General features: G+C 33.6%; 2 protein-coding genes across 5 annotated transcripts; both read right to left on the bottom strand.

The window, feature by feature from the left end:
* Positions 1 to 369: 369 nt before the first annotated feature.
* Positions 370 to 12,139, bottom strand: LOC105345320 (exportin-1). The gene is made up of 24 exons (XM_011453437.4): positions 11,994 to 12,139; positions 10,824 to 10,976; positions 10,343 to 10,517; positions 10,144 to 10,250; positions 9,917 to 10,032; positions 9,474 to 9,588; positions 9,247 to 9,366; positions 8,898 to 8,952; positions 8,577 to 8,650; positions 8,291 to 8,449; positions 7,837 to 8,037; positions 7,581 to 7,719; positions 7,292 to 7,395; positions 7,089 to 7,166; positions 6,793 to 6,949; positions 6,509 to 6,672; positions 6,108 to 6,347; positions 5,665 to 5,850; positions 5,290 to 5,412; positions 5,032 to 5,179; positions 4,547 to 4,774; positions 4,089 to 4,254; positions 2,442 to 2,538; positions 370 to 2,172 (listed from the first exon to the last, which is right to left on the bottom strand). Exons 2-24 carry the CDS (start codon positions 10,953 to 10,955, stop codon positions 2,026 to 2,028), a joined length of 3,231 nt encoding a protein of 1,076 aa, XP_011451739.1. The 5' UTR covers positions 10,956 to 10,976; positions 11,994 to 12,139; the 3' UTR covers positions 370 to 2,025.
* Positions 12,140 to 19,289: 7,150 nt separating this feature from the next.
* LOC109620855 (UDP-GalNAc:beta-1,3-N-acetylgalactosaminyltransferase 1) lies at positions 19,290 to 24,137 on the bottom strand. 4 transcript variants are annotated; one of them, XM_066088580.1, is made up of 3 exons: positions 23,775 to 24,137; positions 21,863 to 21,954; positions 19,290 to 21,564 (listed from the first exon to the last, which is right to left on the bottom strand). In XM_066088580.1, the coding sequence occupies exon 3, from the start codon at positions 21,519 to 21,521 to the stop codon at positions 20,229 to 20,231; it is 1,293 nt and encodes a 430-aa protein (XP_065944652.1). In that variant the 5' UTR covers positions 21,522 to 21,564; positions 21,863 to 21,954; positions 23,775 to 24,137; the 3' UTR covers positions 19,290 to 20,228. The 4 variants fall into 4 exon arrangements, with proteins under 4 accessions (XP_065944652.1, XP_065944654.1, XP_065944651.1 ...); XM_066088582.1 differs by lacking the exon at positions 21,863 to 21,954; XM_066088579.1 differs by lacking the exon at positions 23,775 to 24,137 and having other exon boundaries at positions 21,863 to 22,232.
* Positions 24,138 to 25,705: the final 1,568 nt, after the last annotated feature.

Here is a 25,705-nt window from a genome sequence, read left to right on the forward strand (position 1 = left end):
AATCTTGTATGACCTTGACATCCAACAGAGAAAATTGATTGAAGGTCGTCATTGCCCATCCTTTACTGATATGAGCACTATGTGGGTGAATTTTGAGTCAGATATGAAAAGGGGATTGGTAAAATATCCAGGACAAAGTCTTTACAGAGATTTGCTGGGAAACTGACATCTGACTTTGAAATCATTATCAAGGTTACCACCACCTTTTCCCTCGAGCGCTCATTCAGTGAAATACGATCTGTAAGAGTGAAGAATAGCATTTTTGCTAAATTACTTCATTTCACCCAACATGGTGAATTAATTATCACATCCTTTTCTTGTTTTTCCTTTATTTTTGATACTTTTTTCTGGACAGAAAGACAAAAAAAATTAATTTTAATTCAAAAATTTTATTTGATATTTTTCTGACCTTTTTTATTCAACCATTATTACAATGTAACTAATAAGAAAAACAATGCATGATTAAATATGTGTAACGATGAATATGAATCACACTTGTTAAATTAACCAGTTAACAAAAAAATAATACATCCAGAAGCACCAGAAAAAAATCAAATGGGACAGTACTTCAAAATGATCATTTCACACAGGTAATTAATCTATACTATTACCAGAAAGCATGAAACTGCAATGATTTTTGTATTCAGTTCTGCATTGATTATAATTGATAAAGTATGGTTCTAAGCAAGAATTACCTTACTGGGATTATACTATATTTGTAATACCAGAGAGCATAAAACTGCAGTGATTTAGTAAACAATATGCTAGTATCTGTTCTGCATTGATTATAAATCACAAAGGATGGTTCTACACATGAAATGGAACTTCTCACTGGTACATCTAGACCGGTATGGCGTACAAATAAAATAAGGTGGAACAGAGTAAATATTACAAATTAATTAATATTATAATAAGAATGAAATTAAATGAGGCAGATCTTTTAAAGGAAATACATGTACATGTACTACCAATGAATGACAAGTGAAGACTTTAAATAAAAATACGGGAAGGATATGTAAAACTGGGTGAACTAGAAACACTCAACACTTGGAATGAAAAAAAAAATGAACTTATGATTTTCTCAAGTGACCTTGTCATCACACAAGATGGACCTACACATCTTCTAATGTTATATACACTGAACATGAACATGTTTTGTGAACAGCATAGACTATTCTATTGGACAATTACAACCAATCAGAAAAAAAAATGTCCGGGCTGCAACACCAGATAATGATGTATGTGTATTAACACAGTCCATCCTTTCATGAATGTATCTTAATAATGTAATACTCTTGAAGTCTCATTTAATACAATTAGACTCGCTCGTCCCAACAACTTGGAGTCCTGTCTAATTTGAGACAGCTATCTGATGAGGTACAAGATGTCCCCCACAACAAGTTGCTTTGATTTGCTATTACAACATTGAATGTAATGCTGAACTTGTTATCTAAAATATACATAGTATTGAAATGCAGTCTTTTTCATAGAAAAAGCATGAGAATATGACAAAGGCCATTATTGCACTGCAAATGCACAATAGAATAAGTTGACACAACAACTTTGTTAAAGTGATTCCAAGATAATTCTAAACTCATTTACAACCATACTATGCTGTTCCATTTCTCTATTCAACATACATACACTATCTGAGAACTCAATGCAAACCATCTGACCTTTTCTCTCCAATCAATATAATATACAGATATTTTTATAACATCATGAGCCTTAAGATATTCAGTAGATTATAATTCAGCATCACAAAGCACTGAAGGCTAATGTGTATTCTCTCTGAAGCAAAGAAGATATCAAAATTCAGATGATCATATCTTAAATCACCAAATTGTCGTCAAAGTCATGATAGATTCTGGTCTTGGCTCTGTGCCCAAAATCTCTGGGCAGGATAATATGTTTCCTTCGCCTACTGTACATGTACAGCCCAGAAAGACTGGCAGTTGCTTTACACATTGAACATTTTACACAGATTTACTGATTTAGTAAGTCAGTTTCAATTAGTTAGGGGACCTAGTCCTGCATGTCCTCTTGAATTTCGTGAGGTCCTAGAATTCCTGGCACAGACATCTGAATTTTGCGTTTCTCTTCCTGGGCCTGTTTGATGGCCTGTTCTCTCTCCTCAAGGAAGAGGTCCTGGTTGTCTTCCCCTGCAAACTCCTGTCAAAGAGACCAATGCATATGTATGAGTATGTCATGTAAATATTGAATCAAATTGTAACCTACATATACACTGTAGATATACATGTACATTCAAGACTTTCAACAAAACACAGGTATCTGAATATCAGTTTATCCGTTTTAAATAATGATCCATGCCCTCCCAGGCTATTGGACAGGTGTAATTTGTCATGTGTATCAAATTAAAAATATATAAATAATTTGCATGTACATTGCATTTGAAGTTTCAATTAAAAATGTATCCTTACCCTTATTTGCACCAAAAAATCCCTCAAGTGTTCCTTGAAAGCTGCGATATCCTGATCAAAACTGAAGAGGCCCTCAATAAAAATTTTGATCTGAGGCCTGTAAAACATTCAGATGCATTAATTCATAAAAAATATATACATACATACATATCCATACACCTAAAAAGTATACCATCACAATGAAATATAATAACTTTTACATAAAATGGCGAAATCATCTTCAAATCTAAATTTGCAATAGATTTAAAAAAATAAATGAAAACTAGAACTGTCCTAATGGGACTAATACCCCCGCTAGGCTAATTTCAAATGGGACAAATAATTGAATTGAATAAGAAAGGTTTGGAACACATACAAAAAAAAATTTCTAGAATTGTAAAAAAAAAAAAAGTTAGTTAACAAAGAAAAATTAAAATCAAAATTGTCAGAATTTCACTGTAAATACATATCTATAACAGTAATACATTTACAAATGTATGTATTTGATGATATATTTTTTTAATTTAATTGATTTAAAGAAAAACCAACAAAATGACAATAACCCCTCCCTTTGCAGTGAATAGAAATACTGGTAGCCAAGCAATGCTCTTCTGTTGATAAAACTTTCAATATCTTTCTAAGTAGAGTCTTGACAGATGCAATTAGTTGTTTCAAATTTTCCTCACTTTCTCCTATGGCACAATGGAACTCCATATCAGAAAATTGATCCCATAGGACTATGATTTTCTTTGATGATCTTGTTAAATTTAATAAAATCCCAAAACATTACTATAATTACCATACTATGTAAAAATATGTAAAAAAGAAAATTTAATATTACAAACAATTTTAAAATTGCCAAAACACTACAATCATATCAGTAATTTTGAATTTCATTTAAATTAATGCCCAATAGGGTCACTTCATCAATTTACTTGACAAATGAATTTAAACAACCTCTAAAAATAGTTTAACTTCTTTATTAATAATTATATTATTTATTTCCTTATTATGATAGACCTTTTGGTTTACATGAAACAGTTTTAAAATAGCCCCAAAACCATCACCAATTTTACAGATTATCAATTTCCCCTAAACACATGCTCCATCTGAACCATGGCTCAGATAATGGCTCCCTTGGGACAAATGGATTCAGCCACACTTGTCTTTGATGTTCTTATTAGCTCCTAAGAATTTATCATTGACAAACAAAAACTTTGCATTGTCAGTTGATAGAATACTTATAAAAAATAATTTTTTTTTATTAATTAAGACATAAAGACAAAAAACTCCATCTGGATGTATTTATATAAATATATTTTAGAGTGTTTTCTATTAATTAATTAATAAAATCTGTAAGGATTACCTCCCTTACTTTTCAACGTTAGTGTACAATATATAGAATAAGGAATATGAAAACTGTCATAAAATCATTAAATCTTGTCTGATCTTAAAAAAAATTGCAGGTGCACATCTTCAGATGGTGTTCAACATATGTACAAATTTTCAAACTGTTCCATGCAGTAATAAAAAATTCTATAGGGGGGACAAGGTTGCGTCTACAGACAGACGGACAGACGGACAGACAGACGGACAGGGTGAAACCAATATACCCCCCTAAACTTCGTTTGCGGGGGTATAAAAACAAAGGACACATGAAGGACTTACTCGTTTAGGTGTGGGAATGCTGCCTTAAGGAGATTCATGAGGAACTGTTGAATGTAGGGCACATTCTGCATAGAGGGCCCTGAGGTTGGTGCCAAGGTCACTGTGATCTTGCCGTTCTCCAGCAGACTAAACATGTATGCCAAAATGGTGGCTTGTATTGTCAATCCTACAAAATAAGCAACTCTATAGATTATTCTGACAAAAAAATATCATTTAACATTGATACATAGAGCCTACGGGTAATTGAGAGAATTTTTACAATATTGTAGTATCATGTCAATGAATGTTACAATATGAATGGCCTCATGATTCATGTAAAGAATGGAAACACGATAAACAAAATTACTCTGAAACATTAATAATCATAGATTCATACAGTAAAATAACATGATTTCATCTATCAGTTAACTAAATTATAAATTCTCTACCATACACCAGAAGAAGATATGAACGTGTACCTGCAGTGTGGGAACTATCCGTCACAACAGAAAACACATGCTGTAAAATGTCAGTGAAATAGGTCTGATAAAAACTCTGTGCAGCCTCTTCGTGGTTCGCCACATTTTGTAACAAAGTATATAAAATATCCAGCCCTGTATCGGCCACATTCCTCATTGTATGTTTGAAAGCCCAAATCACAGAGTCCAACACTAACTTAAACTGCTCCGGAGGAATATTCAGGTAAGCTGGAGGAAAAAGGAGGATACACAAAAATATAAGTAATATACAAAATGGTTTTTGAATAATTCAACATAATTTCCTGCAAGTTTCATTTCTATAAACTATGTTCAAAATAGATAACAGCTCTACCATCTTAAACTAATTGTAAGCATTAGTACCATTACATAGAATACAGTCAACAAAAACTGTATATAAATAAATGTCAAAATATACTTAATAGAGCAAGGCAAAATTTAAGGCATCCTTATGCTGTATGTCCTACCTTGAAAACAGTGAGCAGTAACACTTTGTAACAGCAAGAAGAAGTTTGTTCGGTGCTCGGGAAAATCTTCAAAGTCTTTATTGATCATTTCCAGTGTACACTCAAACACAGCATCAAATATTTGTGGGATGTCCTTTGTGATATTACCCTGTAGAATAACAAGAACATATGTATTAAGTTTTCTATTTGACATCATCAACTTAATACCGTTTTCCTCATCTCATCATCATCATCAGCATTTTTAACACACTTCTTTACCTCCAATCTGTTGACTATGGTGGCCATTGTGCTCAGGACCTCTGGCTCCCTGGCTGCCGACACATTTCTCTGATAGTCTAGCAACACAGCATCTAGTAAGGGTGGGATGAAATTCTCTGCAACCTTCATGACATGGAAAATTACAATGAATTCTTTGCATGACACAATTGTTTAAACATGTGAATAAACATGTGTAATGTCTTATATACATGTATACAGATAAAGTGAAATTGTTCCACATGTAACTTTCCTTTCCTTCATAGATTTCATTTATCCGTGCATTATGTTCTTAGATGTAATGTATAAAACAAAATAACACTGAAGTTCCAACATTTAATCAAATGACTGCCTTCACTGATAAGTAAATGTCCTTACCATCTGCGGGTCCGTGGAGCGACTGACCCAGCCGGAGATGAGCTTCAGGGTCTCCTTCTTCACGGTCCTCATGCTGCGGATCAGGGGCTGCTTCGTGACCGTCTCTCCGTTGGTGGCTATTGCACTACTAATGTTCTCACTCATCACCTTGTACACATTCAGCATGTCTAGGTAGATTCTTCCCAGCTGTAACAAAAAGTAGCCATTAATGACTCACTTCAGAATAGATTTACATCATTACATCTCCTTCACTGTAGCATTTACTAGAAATTCTTCTCATATTATAAAATCTTGCTTTTATTTTTCTAACAACTACAAACAACATGAACATGTGCAAATGAAATTACAACACAAGTCTGGAGTTTGTATTTTATATCATCTGAATTACAAAACTGCTAAATTGCTTATTTAAGAACTTGCTTAAAATAAGAAATCTACAGTACCTGCACCACATAAGGATGGCCGAGGGCTTTGCAGGCCCGCACATTGGTCTTGAGAATGTTTCCAAGCTGCTTTACAGCGTCAGGGTCTTTTAGGACTTCCACATTCTGTGTGGCCTGGTTGATAATTCCGTCCCAGACTTGGTTAGGTAACAGGAGATAGCGCTCGATCAGGTGTTCCTGGGCCACCTGGTCATTCTGAGCACTGATCATCATCCCCACCGCCTCATAGAATGTGTGCACCTGCAATGCATGACAGTTCAAAGATTATTAATCACTTTTTACAATCCAATACTGTGCAATGATATGCCTCAAGATAGCTTGTAAATGAGAGCTGCTAAAAACATATTTTTAATCTTCTGGATGTGAAAATAATTCATATATATTCTATTTCTAAACTTTACCTGTTGTGGTTGCAAATCACATATGATTGTGTTTATTCCATTCAAAATTTCCTCAATGAATGGCATTACTTCTCCCACCTGAACTTGCACAAAATGCCTTCTACACTTCTGTGCGATCTTGATAAAAGTGTCACAAGCCATATCTTGTACACCATCATGTGTTTCTGTTGAAGAAAAATTGTATGATATCAACATTTATCCTCATATATACAGCAGATATAACAAGGTACAAAAAATTTAAGTCAAATCAGTAAAGCCCAAATGTTACTAAGTAAGCCACACACCATGCATGAACTCAAACAGCTTGTTGACGACCGTTTTGAGGAACCGCCAGTGGGCCCTTAGGAAGCGGGGGTACTGTCCCACCACGTACATGATGTTGGAGGCCACAATGGCCTTGTTATCCTTTCCCCTCTTCTGTTCACACAACCCAAGCAGGTCCTGTTTCAACATACACCAAAAATATGTACATGTACATTCATGTTTTCATTGCACAACAACAAACTTTGGATTCTCTTTAAACATTTCTGAATATGTACCAGGTAAAACAGATGATTTTTTTTTTTTTACATTAACTTACCTTGATGACTGTGACTAAAAATCTCTTCTCATCATCTTCATGCATGGCTCCACTTATGGATCCAATAGCCCAACACAACTAATAAAAATAATTTCAACAGTTCAGTTTAGTGTTGTTTTTTTTGGTTGCAAGATTAACCAAAGTACAAAGCAGTTATTGCAGATCACTTCCTGTTTTTAATCTTAATACAATTGCAGACTTACTGTGTTCAAGTTTTTCCATGACCACTCTGTCCCGTCGACCTGATGATGCAGCTTTTCTGTCATTATAGACTCTGTGTCATTGTAGTCCAAATGTGTCAGGTAGACTGTAGAAAAAAGTAAAGCACTCAACATTGTTCAACCAAAGGGGTAGATAACAGATTCAGTTATTGAGTCTTAATGCAGGTAAATAAATACACGTTTGCTGATTGAGTCTCAATAGATACAATTATACGTAAATAATCATATCCTCAGAATTGGTTTAGTAGGATTCTTTATAGTAATACCTTACCTAGTGTCTCTCTCATGTTTTTGTAAAGGTTGATGGAGTCTGTATCCTTGAGAAATTCCCTGACCACCTCTCCTTGTTCATTTTCTACAATCAGGACTTCTTCAGGCTTGGCCATTCGGGAAATCATAACTCTCCGTACCTGATCAAATCATATTTCCTCTTTCAATAAAACATGTAACTTTGGCACAAAATGTAGTCCTCTTGATCATTCAATATAGCCATCACTGACAACAATAAAATCTGGACAAAAATTTACCCTTGACAGAACTTGTGTGTAGAGCTGTCGTCTGGCTGGCACGTCATTGTGGTGAGGTTTGCCAATGAGCAGTGGGGACGTGTTGGAAGAAAACGGACTCTCTCTGTACAGGTCAGCTGCCAGCGTGTTCCAGTACTCTAAGGCTATCTTAAATATCTCAACCTCCTCGACTTCTGATATCAGGATAAGGTAGTGTAAGGCCTGCAAAAAATAATGATCATGTACATGTATGTATATGCAGGAGTCTCCACATAATCTTTACAAGAGCATACTGTTCATCTACTGAATTGGCCAAATCTAACCTTAATTTGCAACAATTTTTATGAAGAATCAGTCCTTATACATGTATTTTGATAGATCAACCTGAATAGCTATGTTTGCTGTTGATCACAGAGTCGATATGCTAATGAATCTAAGGATCAATATTTATGGCTATACAACAGGTGACACTAACCTCTAATAGGACAGTGTGCAAGTCTTGCTTCCTCTCAATCAGCTGGCCATGTTCCTTCAGGTATGTACACAGAAAGAGACTCAAGTTCTGAATAAACTTTTGTTCATCATCTGTCCCTTTCTGGTAGGCCTCTTTCAAATTTGTTTCCAAAGGCAGCATCTACACAATACATAAAGATTTTACAATATTGTCATCAGGAGAAAAAAACACAGATCCAGCTTTTCAAAAATTAGAGCTTAAATTTATTGCAGCTGCAGCTTTTATCAATTTTATTATTTATTCATACCTGTTTCAATTGGGTCATTGTGAGATTGAATAAGTGAACAAATTGTTCGTCATATTGTTGAACACATACAGCAGCTGAAAAGGAAAAAACCCAAATACAATTATCACATACATTAAATTGCACTTGTTTATTAAACAAGATCCCGAAGGTTTTAAGAAATGGTCACTTGTGACATTCATGGATATCTGGGACACATTATTTAGCTTTCTGGATTAACAAAACCTTCATAACTGTTGTACAATTAACAGCTGCACAAATTTCAAATAACTGGTCAAAAAGACGCCTTCTATTTATAAGCTGAGAAATTACTCGGCAACTCACCTATTTCTGTTAAGCACTTGAGGGTAATATTTCTGAATAGTGGAACATTCAAAAACTGAAAGAACAATGAATTCCAAGTTCACAAATAAGATGTAGTTAATTTTGAAAGCATCCTTTCAAAAGTTTTGAATACTTGAATTCCAATTTTCAATGCACCAAGATTTTTATCATCAACACAGGAAAGACATAGGTATCAACATCAAAGCAATGTCAAATAAATATTTTCAGTAAACATTAAAATTTTCTTTCTCCTTGTACTTTTATCTCACCATAACAGGTTATAAGGACTCCACCTTATACATATACCTGCCTTTGTTGACATATACATTCAGTTGTACAAAAAAGTTACCTTATAAATGAGTGTTGTGATGAGTTTGGTCTCAAATATGTAACCAAGGGGAATCCAATTCAGGAAACGCAGGAGTGTTTCTAATGTCGATCCCACCAATGGTGCATTCTGAGAGTTGTCCTTAAAAAAAATCATTATGTTCATTTAGAACAAGGTTGTATAGGGTGTATGATTTATTAAAGTTTTACTCATACAATACATGAAAATTGTTTGCCAAGTTTACATACCATGACAAATTGACACAATTGGAAAATGGAGGAGAATTCACTGCACATGCTGTCCTTCAGATGTTTGGCTTTAGCTTGCGTCATCTGCCCACTGCTGAAGTCAAAGACTTCTTCACTGAAACAACAAATGTTTATAAAATATACCAACAAACCAATCAATTTGTTCTTCCTTTGATTGGCAACATGAAATGTCTCCTGGTCCAGCCGCCACCAACATTTTTTAATCACTCAACTCAGTCCTCAACTCAAATCCTCAAAGAAACAGTGCATGAATTTGAGGTCAAAACTTTGACTTGAGGCTGAGTATTGACTTGAGGAAACTTGGTGATAGTGGGGCCTGATCTCTTCTGTTCATTCTTTATGATAATACTTTGGTTAAATTTTCTACAAAATTACAGAAGAAAATTTGCACATTAATATCGGAGTAGGAACTGTTTGCATACCTGAGCAATTTAAGAATTGCTAGATTGTTTTGACACAATGACTCGTTTGTTTTGCTGGCTCCAACGATGTCACTGATGAATGAAGGCCAATTCCTTGGCCACTCATATTTTAAAATCTTTAGGAGAAAAAAAAATTGTAAACTTCAGTCTTGAAAATGAAAACCATATCAAAAAGAATACCAGATATGCATGGTTTTGGATCAATAGAACTCTTATCAATAACAAACCTGGACTAAGATCATGTTGAGTTTTCCTACATAAACTTTCTCCTTCTCAAGTAAGGCAGCATCTGATGATGTTTTGATGATTAACCCCACAATGTATTTCTTAATGCCTAAAAACAAAAATCAGATAGTAAGAAACAATTCAGACAGAAAAAAAAAAATATTTTGTTTGTAAAATAGAACGCAATATTTATGTACTTGCCTTCACATTGTGCCCTAGGTAGGACTTTCCACCGTGTTTTAATGACATTTTCTAGAATTTGAAGAGCGTAGTATTTGGTCTGTTGGTTGACGGAATATTCTAATATTGTGTCCACTCTTGTCCAGGAATCTGGGTGTTCCTTGAGAGTTGTTAAAACTTCCTGTGCCATTCTTTGCTGAAATTATTTTAAAAATTATTTTTACATTAAATAGCCAAGAGAAAATGCAGAAACAGCTTTAACCTGCAACAGCTTTTTTATCAGAAAATTTGAAACATTTAAAATTGATGCATCTATCAATATTTTATATAATAAAATAAACTTCGCCAAAGTACATGCACTCTTCAATCATCTGTAACATTATCAAATTTTTTAACAAATGAATAAGTCTGATTTCAGCAAATTTTGCAAATGCCTGGCCCATTAGATGGATAAAAACAAACAACAATTGAGTGAATACCTGTATTCTAATTCTATAAATACCTGTGGACCATTCCCTGTGTACATCATTGTGACAATATTATCTAGTAACGTAATGTCCAGCTTCTGGCTGAAGTCCAGAAGTTTGGCCGCTTCCTCAGAGAGGTTAACCGAAGTCATAGTTATCGGTGGCATGAAAATCTTTTATGAAGACACCTGTAAATATAAGGCAAAAGTTAATTCTATAAGATCTTAAACAGGTCGGGACAAATTACCAAAATGGATTAAAATAGCCTGTTAGCGATATTATTACCTAAATTATATAAAAATTTGAAGTGTTCAAAATATAAATTTGTTGGTTTAAAATAATTTTAAAGTACTTTATGTGAGGAACTTCAGTAATACTTTGTACCAGTTATTGCGCTGTTTATTTGATGGACAATGTACAGATTTTTTTAGCATAAAAAATCCTGTATATTTGAGGCACTGTCCAGTTTTGAGTTTTTTGACTTAATTTACTAATCACATGAATGACATGTAATGTTTTATCATATTATTTTTCTTTTTGTGAATCTTTATAGTCCAATCCTTATATATGTTCCCTATGGTTACATGCTTGTTGAAATTACTTAATAGGCTTACACTACATGTGTATGTGTAAGATACACAATTCATGAGACAGAGACTAATGGGATGGGTTACACCCTTCATGTCCAAGTGATGAAATCAAATGTAATGGTTGCATTGCCAATTTCCTTTATTATAAATATATGTATTTGACGCAAGCGCCAAAGACAAAGAAGCAATTTAAACAAATACATTGCGATTTTTTCGATTATTAAGTCCGCCATGTGTTTTATTATTAATGTAATACAGTATTTTGATGAAATTGACACTCGTGTGGATCTCAATTTATCCATGCAGCCCTTATGACGGCAAATAGTTTGTCTAAAAAGGCTCGCCAGATGTTACTGGAAAATGTAACCGTGCTAACAAGATATTTCTAAAATGACAAGGGGCCAATCAAATTAAAAAATAACTGGAAATTTTCCTTTCTTATTAGCCGCGCAAATTCGGTCAGTCACGTGACAAATATAAATATGCTTCCGTAGCTTCAAATATGGCGGCCTCCATACCAAATGAACTTTCACAGAATATGTGTATCTTAAGCGCAATTTGAGATGTCATTTCAGCTTTTGGGAAGCAATATATTCTACAGAAAAGGCCTCTTACCTCGAAGAACTTTTCCACTGACATACACCCAAGTTTTTGAGAAAAGCATCCAAATTTCTTCAACCGGTTGAAACTGGAACACAACCGCCATATTCGTTGAACTTCGGAAATATCCGTAAATGAACGACGTTACTAAGTTTTTGTAATATGCTTAATCAAGCTAAAATGACTGGTTGACTTTTTATTATTCAATAAGTTAACATTTGTTTTAATTACTATTATCGTGAAATATATAATTTTGGTAAAAAATTGAAAATAATTAATTCCCGTAATTTTGACAAAATTGATAGCGTCTTTTGATTGGACGATAATTCAACTGGTAATGAAAGCATGTTTCATGTATTTACACTACTATTTCTTGTTTTATAGGTATTTTGATTCCTAAAACATTCAGACAAGACATATTTCAATCAATATTACAATATTTCAGTCACTAAGACACTTCTGTTAGTGTACATTTGATTTATCGCAAATGGAAAATTTTTCTCTTTAACCCAATCAGAATTATTGTAACAAGGGGTAAAAGGTCAATACATAGGCGGATCATTTTGGCGTAATCTGCTTTGTGTACAAACATGCCCACTTCATAAGCGGACGTTTTGTTTTGGGTTTTTTTTTATGATGTTTTTATCAACACCACCGAAGGTAGTGTTAAGACGTGTATCAGTAGCATATGTTTATATCGGTTAACGTTATATATCTTGCATACTTCATGCGTATTTACTTTAGATCATAGGGACGTATCTATATCTGGCATGATCACATGCTTACATTACATGTATTGCCATTATTGGCTACTCGTATTTCTATTTTTCTAAGCCCGTTATAAGTCATTGTGTACTGCGTTTTCATATTTATCCTGCACAGTCCAGTTCTTACGGCATTAAAGTTGGTCTAATTGCGTCGCGAAAACGCAATGAGTTGAAACATTTTATGCTATGTGGAAAGACATTATTACGTATATATATACAATGTGTCGTGTATTATATTCTTCAAATCTTGTGATTATTATTTATCATTTCCTTGATAATGTACTTGATTTATATTGACTAGGACAGGGTATTTTTTATTTCAAGTAAGGTTACTTATCATGCAATCAATTAAGGATCCTCAGTGGCAGAGAGAGAGAGAGAGAGAGAGATATATATATATATATATATATATATATATATATATATATATATATATATATATATATATATATATATATATATATATATATATATCACTTTCAAGTTTTGACAGTGTGCATTATGTCATGGACTTAGAGTCGCATATGTAGAAATATTATAAAGCACTTCTAAATTTTTTCTATCCAAAAAGAATTGATTTTGACATCAAGAAGAAAACACTGGACTTTTTATGGATGAGTTATAAATTTTTATTATGCACAAAATGAAATTGTTACGCAGCAATAAATTGTTATTCAATTGTCTTAGCACCGAACTATAAGGAGTGGCTAACGATACTGGTCTACACGATCCTCGTTAATATTTTATTTTACATCATAAATTAATTTTACTAATTGGTAATAAGTGGATGTCTTGAACCAGTAAAATATTTGTATAAATGTTCTGAAATACTGCAAAGTTTCGTTTTATTTGAATTTTACTTCTTTACTGCTTTTGACCGGCATTGAGAAATGATTTCGATAACCTAGATCGCGTTTGTATATTGAATTCAGCACATACAACAATCTTGATCAGGTTGCACAGAATATTAGCTGCAGGGCTGTAGCTCCCGGTCGAAAAAAATTGGGATAGATGCCAGGTCGTCCATTCAAAAATTTTTCAGACCGGGAGCTTCAAATCGATCTGCAGCTAGCAAAATATATGTCACGTTTACCAATACATGTAAATATAAATAACAATATATCTGTATCCGATACCTGTTTATATTCTTAATATTTGAATAATCTTGAATTTGCCGTTAGTTATGTTGAGAATAATACATACCCTTTTCCATATCACAGCCTGTATCAGCCCGAGACTCCAATATCAGCCCGAGGGATGATACTGGTCGAGGGCTGATACAGGCTGTGATATGGAAAAAGGGTATCTGTTATTATATTTATTACATACTTGGTAATAAATTTTAAAAAATGAACAAATTGATTTTAAGTATTATTTGAAAGTAGTCTGTACATGTATTAGATAAAAGTATGAGATTTTATTGTTTTACCAAACATGTAGCTACAGAACCGGAATTTCCTCAATTTTTAAAAAGTAACATTTACTAGCATTTGAAGTTTTCAACTGCACTTAAAAATGTCGACTGTAAGTCTGTAACAAATGTTTTATTTTTTTCATCTGTAAACATGCACAAATGCCGAAACGAAAAAAAAGGCAGAGGAGTTCCGCAAGGGGTGTGATACGGATCCGTATCAGCCCTAGGGCTGATAACCTGTATCAGCCCAGGAGGCCGATACGAGTTTTGGGATGTCATCTGTATCACATATACAAAACACCTGTATTTATTACTTAGTATGTAATTAATGATCATATATTATTATATACACACAATCAATCTGAAAATACGTATGAAAATTATATACAATTGGAAAGAATATTTTATTCAACATGTACGTGGCACATCACAGATGTGCACATATATGAATATGCAAATAAAGATCAATTCCTTAAATGTTAAGGTTGATTCATGATAATGCATTTGGTCAATTATTTAGATATTATAAAAGATGTATAAACGTAGCAATTGTAATCTGAATACGCCAGAAAAAAAACAACATAAAACAGCTATTTTAAAAAACTTCGTCAAGTTTTGTCGCCCTTTTTTTATCAGTTACACAATTGTCGATAAGTAACTAGTATAAATGTATATATCTGTTTACGAGATATATAAATGTAACCTGCATAACCGTCTAAATCTTTTTTGCACAGAGACACTATGGGGAGGGTGGCAGCTTGAAGTACATGTATGGATAAGAATCAGTGCTTGAGTTTAGTATATGTACTGAAGTTCTGAACTCTATATCGCCATCTTCAACTGAGTTATACACTCAACAAAACTTCTAAGTGTTCACCCTGATAAACTGATCACTTTAAAAATCAGGAAATAGAATAATGTGAAATTTATAACATTTCGTAATTTATAAGTCTTTTCATCATAAGCACAGATAAAAAAGACAACAATGATTGAAATCCTGAATACTACCGAACTTCATGCGCAAGAGGACGGATCATACACAGATGTCTTACATATTTTAAAAATACATAGGTGTTTTCATAGGCTTCCAGCTAGTCTACTTGCGCTATGACTGCCGTTCCTCTCTAAAGGAATTTTGTACATAGAAAATAAAACAAGTCGGAATTTGCCTTATCGTTCGTTGGCTCTTTAATTAATTAAACTGAAATTAAATTTTGAACAATGCATCTATACTACTATATTAAAATAATAGACTCGAATTTTTGGGCTTTAATGCCGAGAAATCAGAAGAGTACTGTTTTTTGTTTCATATATTTTAAACATCATTGGTACTTGAAGATTACCAATTTGTTTTTATTTTTATTTTTTCTCAATTAAGCTTCGCTTATTAATAATCAACGAAAATTCCTATTAAAAATCCGGATATCATATGGATTTTTTGGATTTTACAATTTTGCGCATGCGCATTACATTCAAGCTACAGCATGGCAGGCTTTGTAGTTTATGTTTCCTCAATGGGTAAACTCAGAAACTATAATACAAATACGTGTAAATTTTCATTGAAAATTTGCTACATTGTTTATATTCTGTTCATCAAAGAAAATACAGGAGATAACTCGAACTCAGTGCATTTAATATCATGAAAAATCCCGAGAGTTCCGAACGCCAACATAGTGTGCAAATAAAAGTTTAACGTTGGCGAAAAAGTGTTGAATTCTTTATTAATATGAATTAAATTTTTAGATGAAAGGTATTTACAGCTTCAAAATGGTTTTTTATGAATAATTTGTTATTTTCAACGCAGCTTTATTAATTTCCTTCAAAATCGTTTCGGAGCGATTCTGATATTTTTTGCTACATTACGGGTATATGGGAGACACTGGTGAAGGCCTGTCCCGAGACACAGTTAGATTATTCTAAGGAGAGTGTTGTGAAAATAATAGCATTATTGTAGGCTTAAAGCTTGGTTATGTAAATGACAAAAATATACGGTATGTCGATGTATCTATTTCGTAAATGTCCGAAATCATATGCAATGTCAACCCGTGCACGCACGGGTCGAAGTCTAGTAGTAAGTAAAATCTATATAGATTATACATTTTGGGTGACCAATATATCAAATAATATATACAATCTTATTAATTGAAGAACCAAGATAAAGTTAATGTTCATGTTGTCCGGCTCAGTTGGAATCAGGCTTTGGGTGAATTACATTGTAAAGCAATGCATTACATTACCATTTCTTCATGAATTAGAGCATTAAATTACCATTACCATTACTTATTTTCTTGAAGAAATGCATTATATTAACATTAAATGGGTAAAGTAATGCATTACCATTACTTTGTGAAAAGTCAATAAGTTTTAAAAAAGTAATTTAAAAGCTAAATAAAGAGTTTTTGTAGATGTTTCATAAATAAAACATGCTTAGATATATTTACAGGTTCATGTTCACTATCAGGTTCATATTTAATGACTTATACAAGATTTCTGTTGCACTTGTAGTTCTCAAAGTAAGGTTGGTCCTGTAACATTTACACGCTAATTGCGGAGTTGCCAATCTCTGTTATTTATGTCTCTGATTTTTGGAGTATGATTTTAATGATCGGAACGGTTGTTTCGTAATTCGTGTAGGTGATGCACGAGTTTAAACAAAAAGTAGTAAGTGGCGAACAGATTTATTTTTACCTATTAATTTTGCATGAATCGCTGCAAGAAAATCGATCAGATAAGTCGGTCTAACAAAATCAAAATGGCGACCGTGACAAACCTTTTTATTGTTAGAGTACTTAGAATCTTATTGTAAAAAGAAATATTTCTAACTTCAGGTGCCTGTGTTTGTTATCGGTATACAAATATTAACTTTGTTTGTTAATTCAGCAGTTTGAGAGTTTTCGGGGTTTTCATAAACCTTGTATAACGGATACCGTCCGACTTGGGGATTTTCCATTGGATCACAAAATTGAATAAATCTAATGATTAAAAATTATCTAACTTGATATAATTGTTTTAATTTTCCTGGTTAGTAGTAGTTTTTTAAAAAAATTTCCTTGATGTCTTATTTTACATATAACACCGTTGTGTCAATTTTCTACAATTATGAAGGCCGGGATTGAGTAAAATTTAGACAAAGTATCAGACAATTGCAAAAAAGCCGAATTAACATAGACGGAAGCAAATAATACAAACTCATGATTTTTGGAAGCATATTCGAGAACATCAGGGACAATTAAAAATTCAGTATTCTCAGTACTTTGATTTTGTTTCAAAATTAGCGGCGAGCGCAGTCCCTGTCTCTAAATCTCCCCTATAAATTACATTAAAGCATGTTTGTTTTCTATTATAATTAAACCAATTGATGAAATCTCTCTCTCTCTCTCTCTCTCTCTCTCTCTCTCTCTCTGTCATATTATTGATAATAATTATTTGACTAAATAATACTTAATCTAAAACCATCAATTGTTTGACTGTTGGCACATAAACCGAATTCATTAACCAGCAATTCGTTTTTATTTAGAATTTCTTTCCGTAAAAGAAAACGCATTTGCACATTAAATTTGTATTTTTCTGCGCATGCTTAACATGGTTGTCAATTCTTTTTTTATTGATATTAGTCTTTGGTGATAGGTTAAAAATAAAAACACTTAATATGGCCAAAATGATCATTGGTAAAAAAAAAGAAAAAGAAAAAAAAGAGAGCCAGAGCCGTTGTGTTATTGGTGTCTGCATTGTTTTTATGATACATTGTACTCACTTTAAATTTGCTGTTTATTTTGTCCTCAACATATTGTTCTAAATATTAAGCAATCCGAAGGAAGCGTTATTTTGACATATTTTTTCTCTTTCCATCAGCAACTTTAAGTCTTAAAACAATCCAAAAACACTGAGCGAAGTTCAACCAAACGGGAAGTGTTTGTAATATTAAGCAAAGGTCAAGGTCTCGGGTCGCAGGTCAAAGTCGATACACCGTTCTTAACTATTTGGAAGTTAAGTGGAAATCAGTCACCCCGACGACAAGACAAATAAGTGTGCTTATTTCATATAAAGTAAATACATAATACTGGGTAAACACTTAGAAGTTTTGTTGAGTGTAAATACCGGTAATCCTATTTTCTGTAATTTGATTTTTGATAACTGTAAATTTGGTAAGCACAGGGGTTCTCAACTCTGATATCAAATAAGAAAAAAAAATGTTAAAAATTGTAATTTCAAAAGTGATGCACTTGCCTCCATTACATTGCGTTCATGGATTTTTGGTCAATATAATGATCAAAGCGTGGTCAAATCTATCATAAAGTTCTTTGGGCTCAAAGAATGATTCTTTATTCCTTAAATAAAATACTTGGTTAATGTCTTGAAATATAACACGGATCACAGCCCCATTATGTGTGAATCTACACGGTGTATAAGCTGTATTTGGGCGAGGGTAAGAAAACATGACGCCGAGCCCTCTTCACGTTTTTGATCCGAGCCCAAATATCGTTTATGTTTCAAGACGTAACCATGTATTTTGTTTAACTTGCAAAATAATATGACAGTTTGCGCCTCAAAAAAGGTTTATTCGGCAAATTTCGCTGCACATCTGCAGTTGAAACCATGACGTCATGGCGTAAACCACGGCCGTAGCGCATTCCTTTTGCAGTCGAGGCAAAATGTTCATGTTTTCCAGTATAAGACTATAATTATCGTTTCGAACAAGAAATTAGGAGGAGTAGTTCTAGAGAAAATCAATAGAATAACCTCGAGGACAAATATAAAGTAAAAAATTAAAAAATAAATTTAACAAAAATAAAGGTTAACAAAAATACTAAATCATCATTGTCGATCAGACGTTACACAGAGGAAACAGCTGATTCACTTAACATTCCACGATAACTACAACTACTTGAAGGTTTAAGATCAGCCTGCGTACAAGTCTGTGCATCCAAAACGTTCCTCTCTGTTTCTCATTAATCAATCATATAATAACTGCTTTTATTTCATCAGCTGCAAGGTTCGCTCAAAATAGACCACCGCATATACTGTATATAAGATACATATACAAATGGTTAGGACACAAGTTCTGACAACTTACTAGGTCTTTACCATTAAATAGAAAAATTATACAAAACTTACCACTGTTATTGCATGATATACGTAGAATTGTTATTACGTTAAATGAAAATAAGTGACGTAAACGAGAATAAGAAACATGCACATAAACTATATTAAACAAATCTACCAGTTTCGCTGATGTACAATTGAACTAATGAGAATAATTGCTTGTTAATAATCAAGGGATAATGACTCATCGCCCCATAATAAAAGATGAGTATTAATTATATGAAAATGATCTAGTTGTAGCAGATTAAGAAAAAAATTATTTCTAGCGATTGTATAATTTTTGCATTTGGTAAATGGTAAGCATCTTCGGGTGATCCACACCGACAATTGCCGCTTCGTATAATATTTATTTTGTGTAAATCATAATTGAGTACGCAATTGTGTCATAGCTTGGTATGTATTATGTTTAGCTTGCGCTTACCATGTGTAAAAAAAGAGGGGGCTTTAGCTATGCTTTTAGATTTATATAATGAATTCTTAAATCTTTGTATAGAGGTTTCATTTTATTTATTTAATGTTACAATGATTGACAAACAAGTTATTCAACTTATTTTAATATGTCTCGTTGGCACGGATGATAGCGCAATGGGGTCATTGATGTGGGAAAAAACAGGAGTGCCCGGGGAAGCCCATCGTCGGAACCCACGGGTTTTCTATCCGTTTGTAACGGATAGAAAACCCGTGGGTTCCGACGATGGGGGAAGCCTATACGTCTCCAAACAGGCAACCACGATACTCATTCAAATACAACCTCTGCCTACCACGAGGTTCTGAACAACAATTGCTATAGAAAACGATACTGGCCATGCAATCTAGGATTTCTGGCGACGTTTTATTATGAGAAAGGATGTAATTTATATATTAGTTTCAATATGAGGTAAATGTTGTAATAACGGTACCAACGAACTTTTATTTTGCAAGTGAGAATTTAGCTCAACCAGAGTGAATATATATCCCGACTTTTTTTCATATCTTTCCATGTCGTTTTATGTTCTGGGGTTGACTCAATCTCTCACCAGAGGGCGTATTACGCTGGAGCGAAGCAGGAACGATAACTCTGGGTAGAGATTGGGGTTGACTTTGGGTTTTCACACTGACAGGTTTTGTTTTTGGTTTATTCAGACGCTTATAAGTCTCTAGAAGATTGGTTACGTTACTAAATCCATGACAAGCAATTTTTGTACGCAAGCTCCAATCTTGACAGTTTTGATCTGATATCTTGGCGTTTCTGGTAACGCCTATTCCAAGTTTATATGCAACTATTCCTAAATATGCATCGTCAATCACTAAATATTTCACATAGGGGAAGGCAGCGGCCATTTTCCGAGCAACATCCATGGAAACAATTATGGCGCCTCCAGCCAAATATGGCGGATATTTACGGAAGGGGTAGTCTTTCAATGAAACATACCATTTGCTTGATTTATCCCGGTAAGGTATAGACACAGGCAAGAGAGTTCCTGTTAAAAGAGGTATATTGTGATTTAAGTGTCTTACGAAGTAGAGAAGATTTTGTAGATTAACGAAGTAATCATCGTCCACGAAAAGTAAATGGTGGGCCTTTGGACAGAATGTTGTTGCCCAGTTGAAACCCATGATTGTTTTATAAGTGTTATTCCAGTATACGTCCAGAAAATTCTCTTGCACTATATCGTTGTGGTCTGCATTTTCTGCAACTATAGCACTATTAATGGTGGAGAAACCGACCAAGAAGATGAGTTTGGTTCCAGGGTCAGAAATTCTCCCCCATGTCTTTCGGATGGCTTCGCGGTTTTTTGTGTGATTAGCTGCAGATTTCACTAGAATTAACAAGTACGTCTCTGATTTTAAGCACGTTTTCTTCGGGTTCAAAGTGTAATGGAACGGATGGGGGTTTATCACGTTAACTGTTACTGGTTCTTTCATCATTATTCTACGTACGATGTCCTTCAAGTCCACATTAAGTGGATATTGCCGATAATGTGTTGCCTTCGTACCCGTTTTAATAAATCCATCCTTTAATGAATTGATTTCTTTTTGTATCAAGACTGTATTCCTTTGAGTTACAGCAGTAACTTCTTTTCTATGAGTCACAAGAGTAAATTCCACTTTTTGAGGTATATTTCTGAAAGTTCGATTTTGAGGAAAGTAATTTTTTTGTTCTTCTCCGAGTAAGTTATCTCGATGCAATATCTGGAGTACATAAAACGCCAGAGAGAGATACAAAGCATAACACATCCACTTTAACAATGAGGTGTACTTTCGCTTCAATCGCACCATGATCTCTAATTCAACAATTTTTCTCGACCCTTTTCATTTCAGTCTAAAACAAAAAATATATGTTCAATAAATTAATACCAAAGGCAACATGCATATATATATATATATATATATATATATATATATATATATATATATATATATATATATATATATATATATATATATATATATATATATATATATATATATATATATATATATATATATATTCCTTTTAATGAATAACATTTAAACTTACTGAACAAAAATGTGTAAGAAAATCCTATTAAAATTTAGTGACTTACTGCATGACCTATTTTAACATAACTAGGAATTTTTGGTGTAAAGAAACTATCCACCTGTCCTAGTTGAAAATGACACTGTTGCACAGATAACATCGGCCCGGCTTAGAGTCTGACGGATCTTTTTAATACCAATGAGCCACATGTGACTGAATGGCATGCAATGAAATAAACAGGCTTTAGTCACGTTATGTTAAGCTACCCAAATTTTATTATGCAGGATTCTCATTGTGATCATTTAAATGCATGTGCATGCGTTCACAGAACTATGGTGGCATAGATCTGCTACCACTCGTCAGATAATTATGTCGACCTGTCAGATAATCATATCGACTTGCCAGATCCTTAGGTCGACCCGTCAGATCCTTATGTCAGCATGTCGGATATTTATGTCAACTTGTCAGATCTTTATGTTGACTTGTCAGAAAATAATCATATTAAAGTAGTCCGAGTATCGCACTACGTCATAATACGGATTTTACAATATTGGTTCGACTTTTACAAAGCGTTTTTGATACCCGGTATTGATTTTGCTCTACATCGGTGTTGTAAACAATGGCAATAATAAGCAATTAGAACGGTAATATATGTATTCTATGAGAGATAGAAATAATTAATGTTGAGAAACTCGATTCTGTTAAAGTAAAATGAAAAACGAAGTTTCTGATTAACCAGGATCTCAGGTATGCTTATATCTTCTTTGTTTTGACCCCCCCCCCCCATCCCGATTTTTTATTTTTCTTTTACTAAAACCGGTTTAAATTTAGAGACAGAAGCTATTTCGAATTTAATTAATCGTCAATCAATAAATGTTTAAATGGTATCTAAAATTGTTGACAGATCTAGGCATAAAACTGTAGCAAAATGTGATTTTTACGGCGGATTTTTTCGTCAGGGTCTACTTGGTTTAGAGCTTATCGCGTGAAAAGTAATCCGTCAACATATAATTTTTTTTACCAAATCTTTTTTCTAAGATGTCAATCTATAGAATAAACACCATGTATTTAAGTTTGAGTCAATAAAATAGTAAAAAAATTACCAAACGCGATACTAGCATTGCATTTTTTGTATTCTATTTTGATACATCAGGTCAATAAAGCGTACTTACTTACAAAAATTTGCGCAAAATTATTGATGAGATATGGCTTAAATAAATATTTATACTCTATTTTGTATGTTCAGTTCTAATTTTCCCAAAATTTTTAGGAAAAACGGACGTCTGGCAAATTTCATAATTGTCAATAATTTTCGCAAGGGGGTACACCCGTCTGAGAGGTGATAACAAACAAACTAGCATGTAAACATACATATTTTCTTTGGTATATGTATTGCTAGAATGTATATCTATCATTTAAAGCTAAGCTTTTAATGATTGAGCCCATTTAGTGCCGAGTATAGGACTATCTTAATTAACTAGAAACTCAATATTTTGATGTTAAAGCGTGTTAGTGCCACTAACTGTCATTTTCTTGTCACCATAGTATCTGACAGGTCGACATCAAGATCTTACAATTTAACATAATTATCTGACAAGTCGACATAATTATTTGACCAGTCAACATCAAGATTTGACAAGTCGACATCAAGATCTGACAAGTCGACATAATAATCTTTCAAGTGGTGGCAGAACTATGCCACCATACACAACATACACAACAAATATTTAAAAAAAAACACTACTGTTAATTTATAAATAGGTCGGCTTACAAAAATATTGGGAGAACTATGCCACCATATAGAACAAATATTTTTAAAAACCACACTATTATTAATTTATAAATAGGTCAACTTACAAAATTAAATTAAAAAATAAGTAAACATACTTTACAAGAGTTTGCGATAAGTACTTACTGAACTAAATATTAGTTTAAGTGAAAGAAATTACAAAAATTTTGCAGCATAAGTGTAGTACTATTCATTTAAATCAAAGCATCTAGTTACTTCATAAGAAAACACGCGAATAACTAACCTGTGCATGAAATGCTTACTATCTCTCGGAAGAATTGCATTGGCTCCAAATATCTGGAGCGCAGGAACACCTCAGAAGTATAAGCTATAATCGATAGTTAAATGCTACTCTAAATAATTGAAAAACCCTAGAACAAACTATATTACAATGTTTGTACAATGTTTGTACTAATTCAATAGAGGTTGGCTGTGGCCTGTGAATCCATGTTCTTTTACCCTCCTTTTATGACCTGTCTGGTGGCTAATTAGAGATAACGGCCGTTCCAGACAGCAAGTCTTTTCTTTGCCAATATTTCTGCATGGAAGACTTACAATGGAACAGCAGAGTCACGGGTGCACGCAGGCATGCACGAGGCATGGTTTTGAAAGTTGGGTGTGGGGGGGGGGGCAGACTTATCCATAATCATGACAAGAAAAGAAACCACAAACAGCAATTTAAATCTTCAATATCCTAATCCGAAAGGGGGGGGGGGTGAGTTCGTTTTACCTAAAAGTTCTCTTTAAAAAATATTGTTGTACATGCTCCCGGCCAAAAAAGTGGAAAGGGCCGAGGCAGCTTCTTCAAAATTCAATCTTTACATGTAAATATGTAAATCTATGAAATATGTCTGTTGTGAGAAAAATGAGCGGGGGTGGGGTGGGGTGGTCCCCACTTGATGCTACGTTCCTTAGGGGGAGGGGGTGTACACGCACATATATAAACTCAGTATGTACATCGAACTGAGAGGTACACTTTCGTGCAAATTACTGAAAATTCTTTATATTTATTTTGATAATTCGACAAAATACAAAGCAACTTTAAAGATTTACAAGAGAATAAAATTCATACTAATACATAAGGATTTGCATGGATCTACGTGTACATGGATTCATTTGCCTGACTATAGATACTGTATTCGACTCTATTCCTTAAAATAACACTTTAAAAACTTGTGTAACTGTTTTACATGAGCATAAAGTGTAAATTCCTACATATTTCATTTAAGTTTTTGCAATTCGAAAAAATAGTATAGAAATTCAGGTCATGTAATAGCATGCAGTAGCGTAGAGGAGAGGAGATCCGGGGGTGGGGGCTTCAGACTGAATAGATTTATATCAAGTAATCAAAATAGGCTTAACCAACCCCCCAACTTTGCACTACTTTCTAGGGTGTGTTCCCGTTTTGCACCCATGTGTTAATTGGGTATGGAACAATAGGTGTGATTTGTGTTGTGATTGCAATTTTGTAGTCTAAATAATAACTATCAGCGGACGGACAGACGGACGGACTGATGGACGCAGAGGAAAAGCTATACTAAGTAGTCCCCTCCGGTGAAAACCGGTAGGGAACTAATAACACAAAATATTTCAATCTTTGAAGCAGCAACTTACGCCATCATCGCTATAGTACTAGTATATTGTGGGTCATTTTCTGTTATTTCAAATTTATTAGTAGCTAAATTGGCATATATTATTTTTGTTTAAAATATTGATTCGATATATACCCCATATTGAAGAGGGTTAAAAATGAATGAGGTCAACATTTGATGTTTTGTGGAAAATCTTTACAGTTCTTGAAGCATTTAAAATTATCGACTTGTCATCATACATGTACACTTGTACATTGCAAAACGACACTTCAAACGTCCCAAAACTTGAAATGCAATGCGATTGAAAATACCACTAAATGACTGTATCTCATTGAATGATTTGTTTGCTGTTACATGTACTTTCTTGCCTACATAGCAAGTTCGGTGGCTTACATATTGAAATCAACTGTTATCAATACATGGTATCATATTTCACAAACATTTATGTGTATATACTTCCGATAGGCAGGAAGGTAAACAAAAGCACCACATGTACAGCATTTTCGCAACAATCTGCATTGTTTGAAGGAAAAAAAATAAAAATTCAAACTTACGTTGTAACATAAAATAAATGTAAATATCA

This window comes from Magallana gigas, chromosome 6 (assembly GCF_963853765.1).
Source record: "Magallana gigas chromosome 6, xbMagGiga1.1, whole genome shotgun sequence".
NCBI lineage: Eukaryota > Metazoa > Mollusca > Bivalvia > Ostreida > Ostreidae > Magallana > Magallana gigas.

Excerpts from the sequence above, each read along its gene's own strand:
- LOC105345320 (XM_011453437.4), bottom strand. The coding sequence starts at position 10,955 with ATGCCACCGATAACTATGACTTCGGTTAACCTCTCTGAGGAAGCGGCC. Across the intron at positions 9,367-9,473 it reads AATTGTGTCAATTTGTCATG|GACAACTCTCAGAATGCACC; the intron begins GTATGTAAACTT and ends ATTTTTTTTAAG. Across the intron at positions 7,720-7,836 it reads ACACACAAGTTCTGTCAAGG|GTACGGAGAGTTATGATTTC; the intron begins GTAAATTTTTGT and ends TGATTTGATCAG.
- LOC109620855 (XM_066088582.1), bottom strand. The coding sequence starts at position 21,521 with ATGGTGCGATTGAAGCGAAAGTACACCTCATTGTTAAAGTGGATGTGT.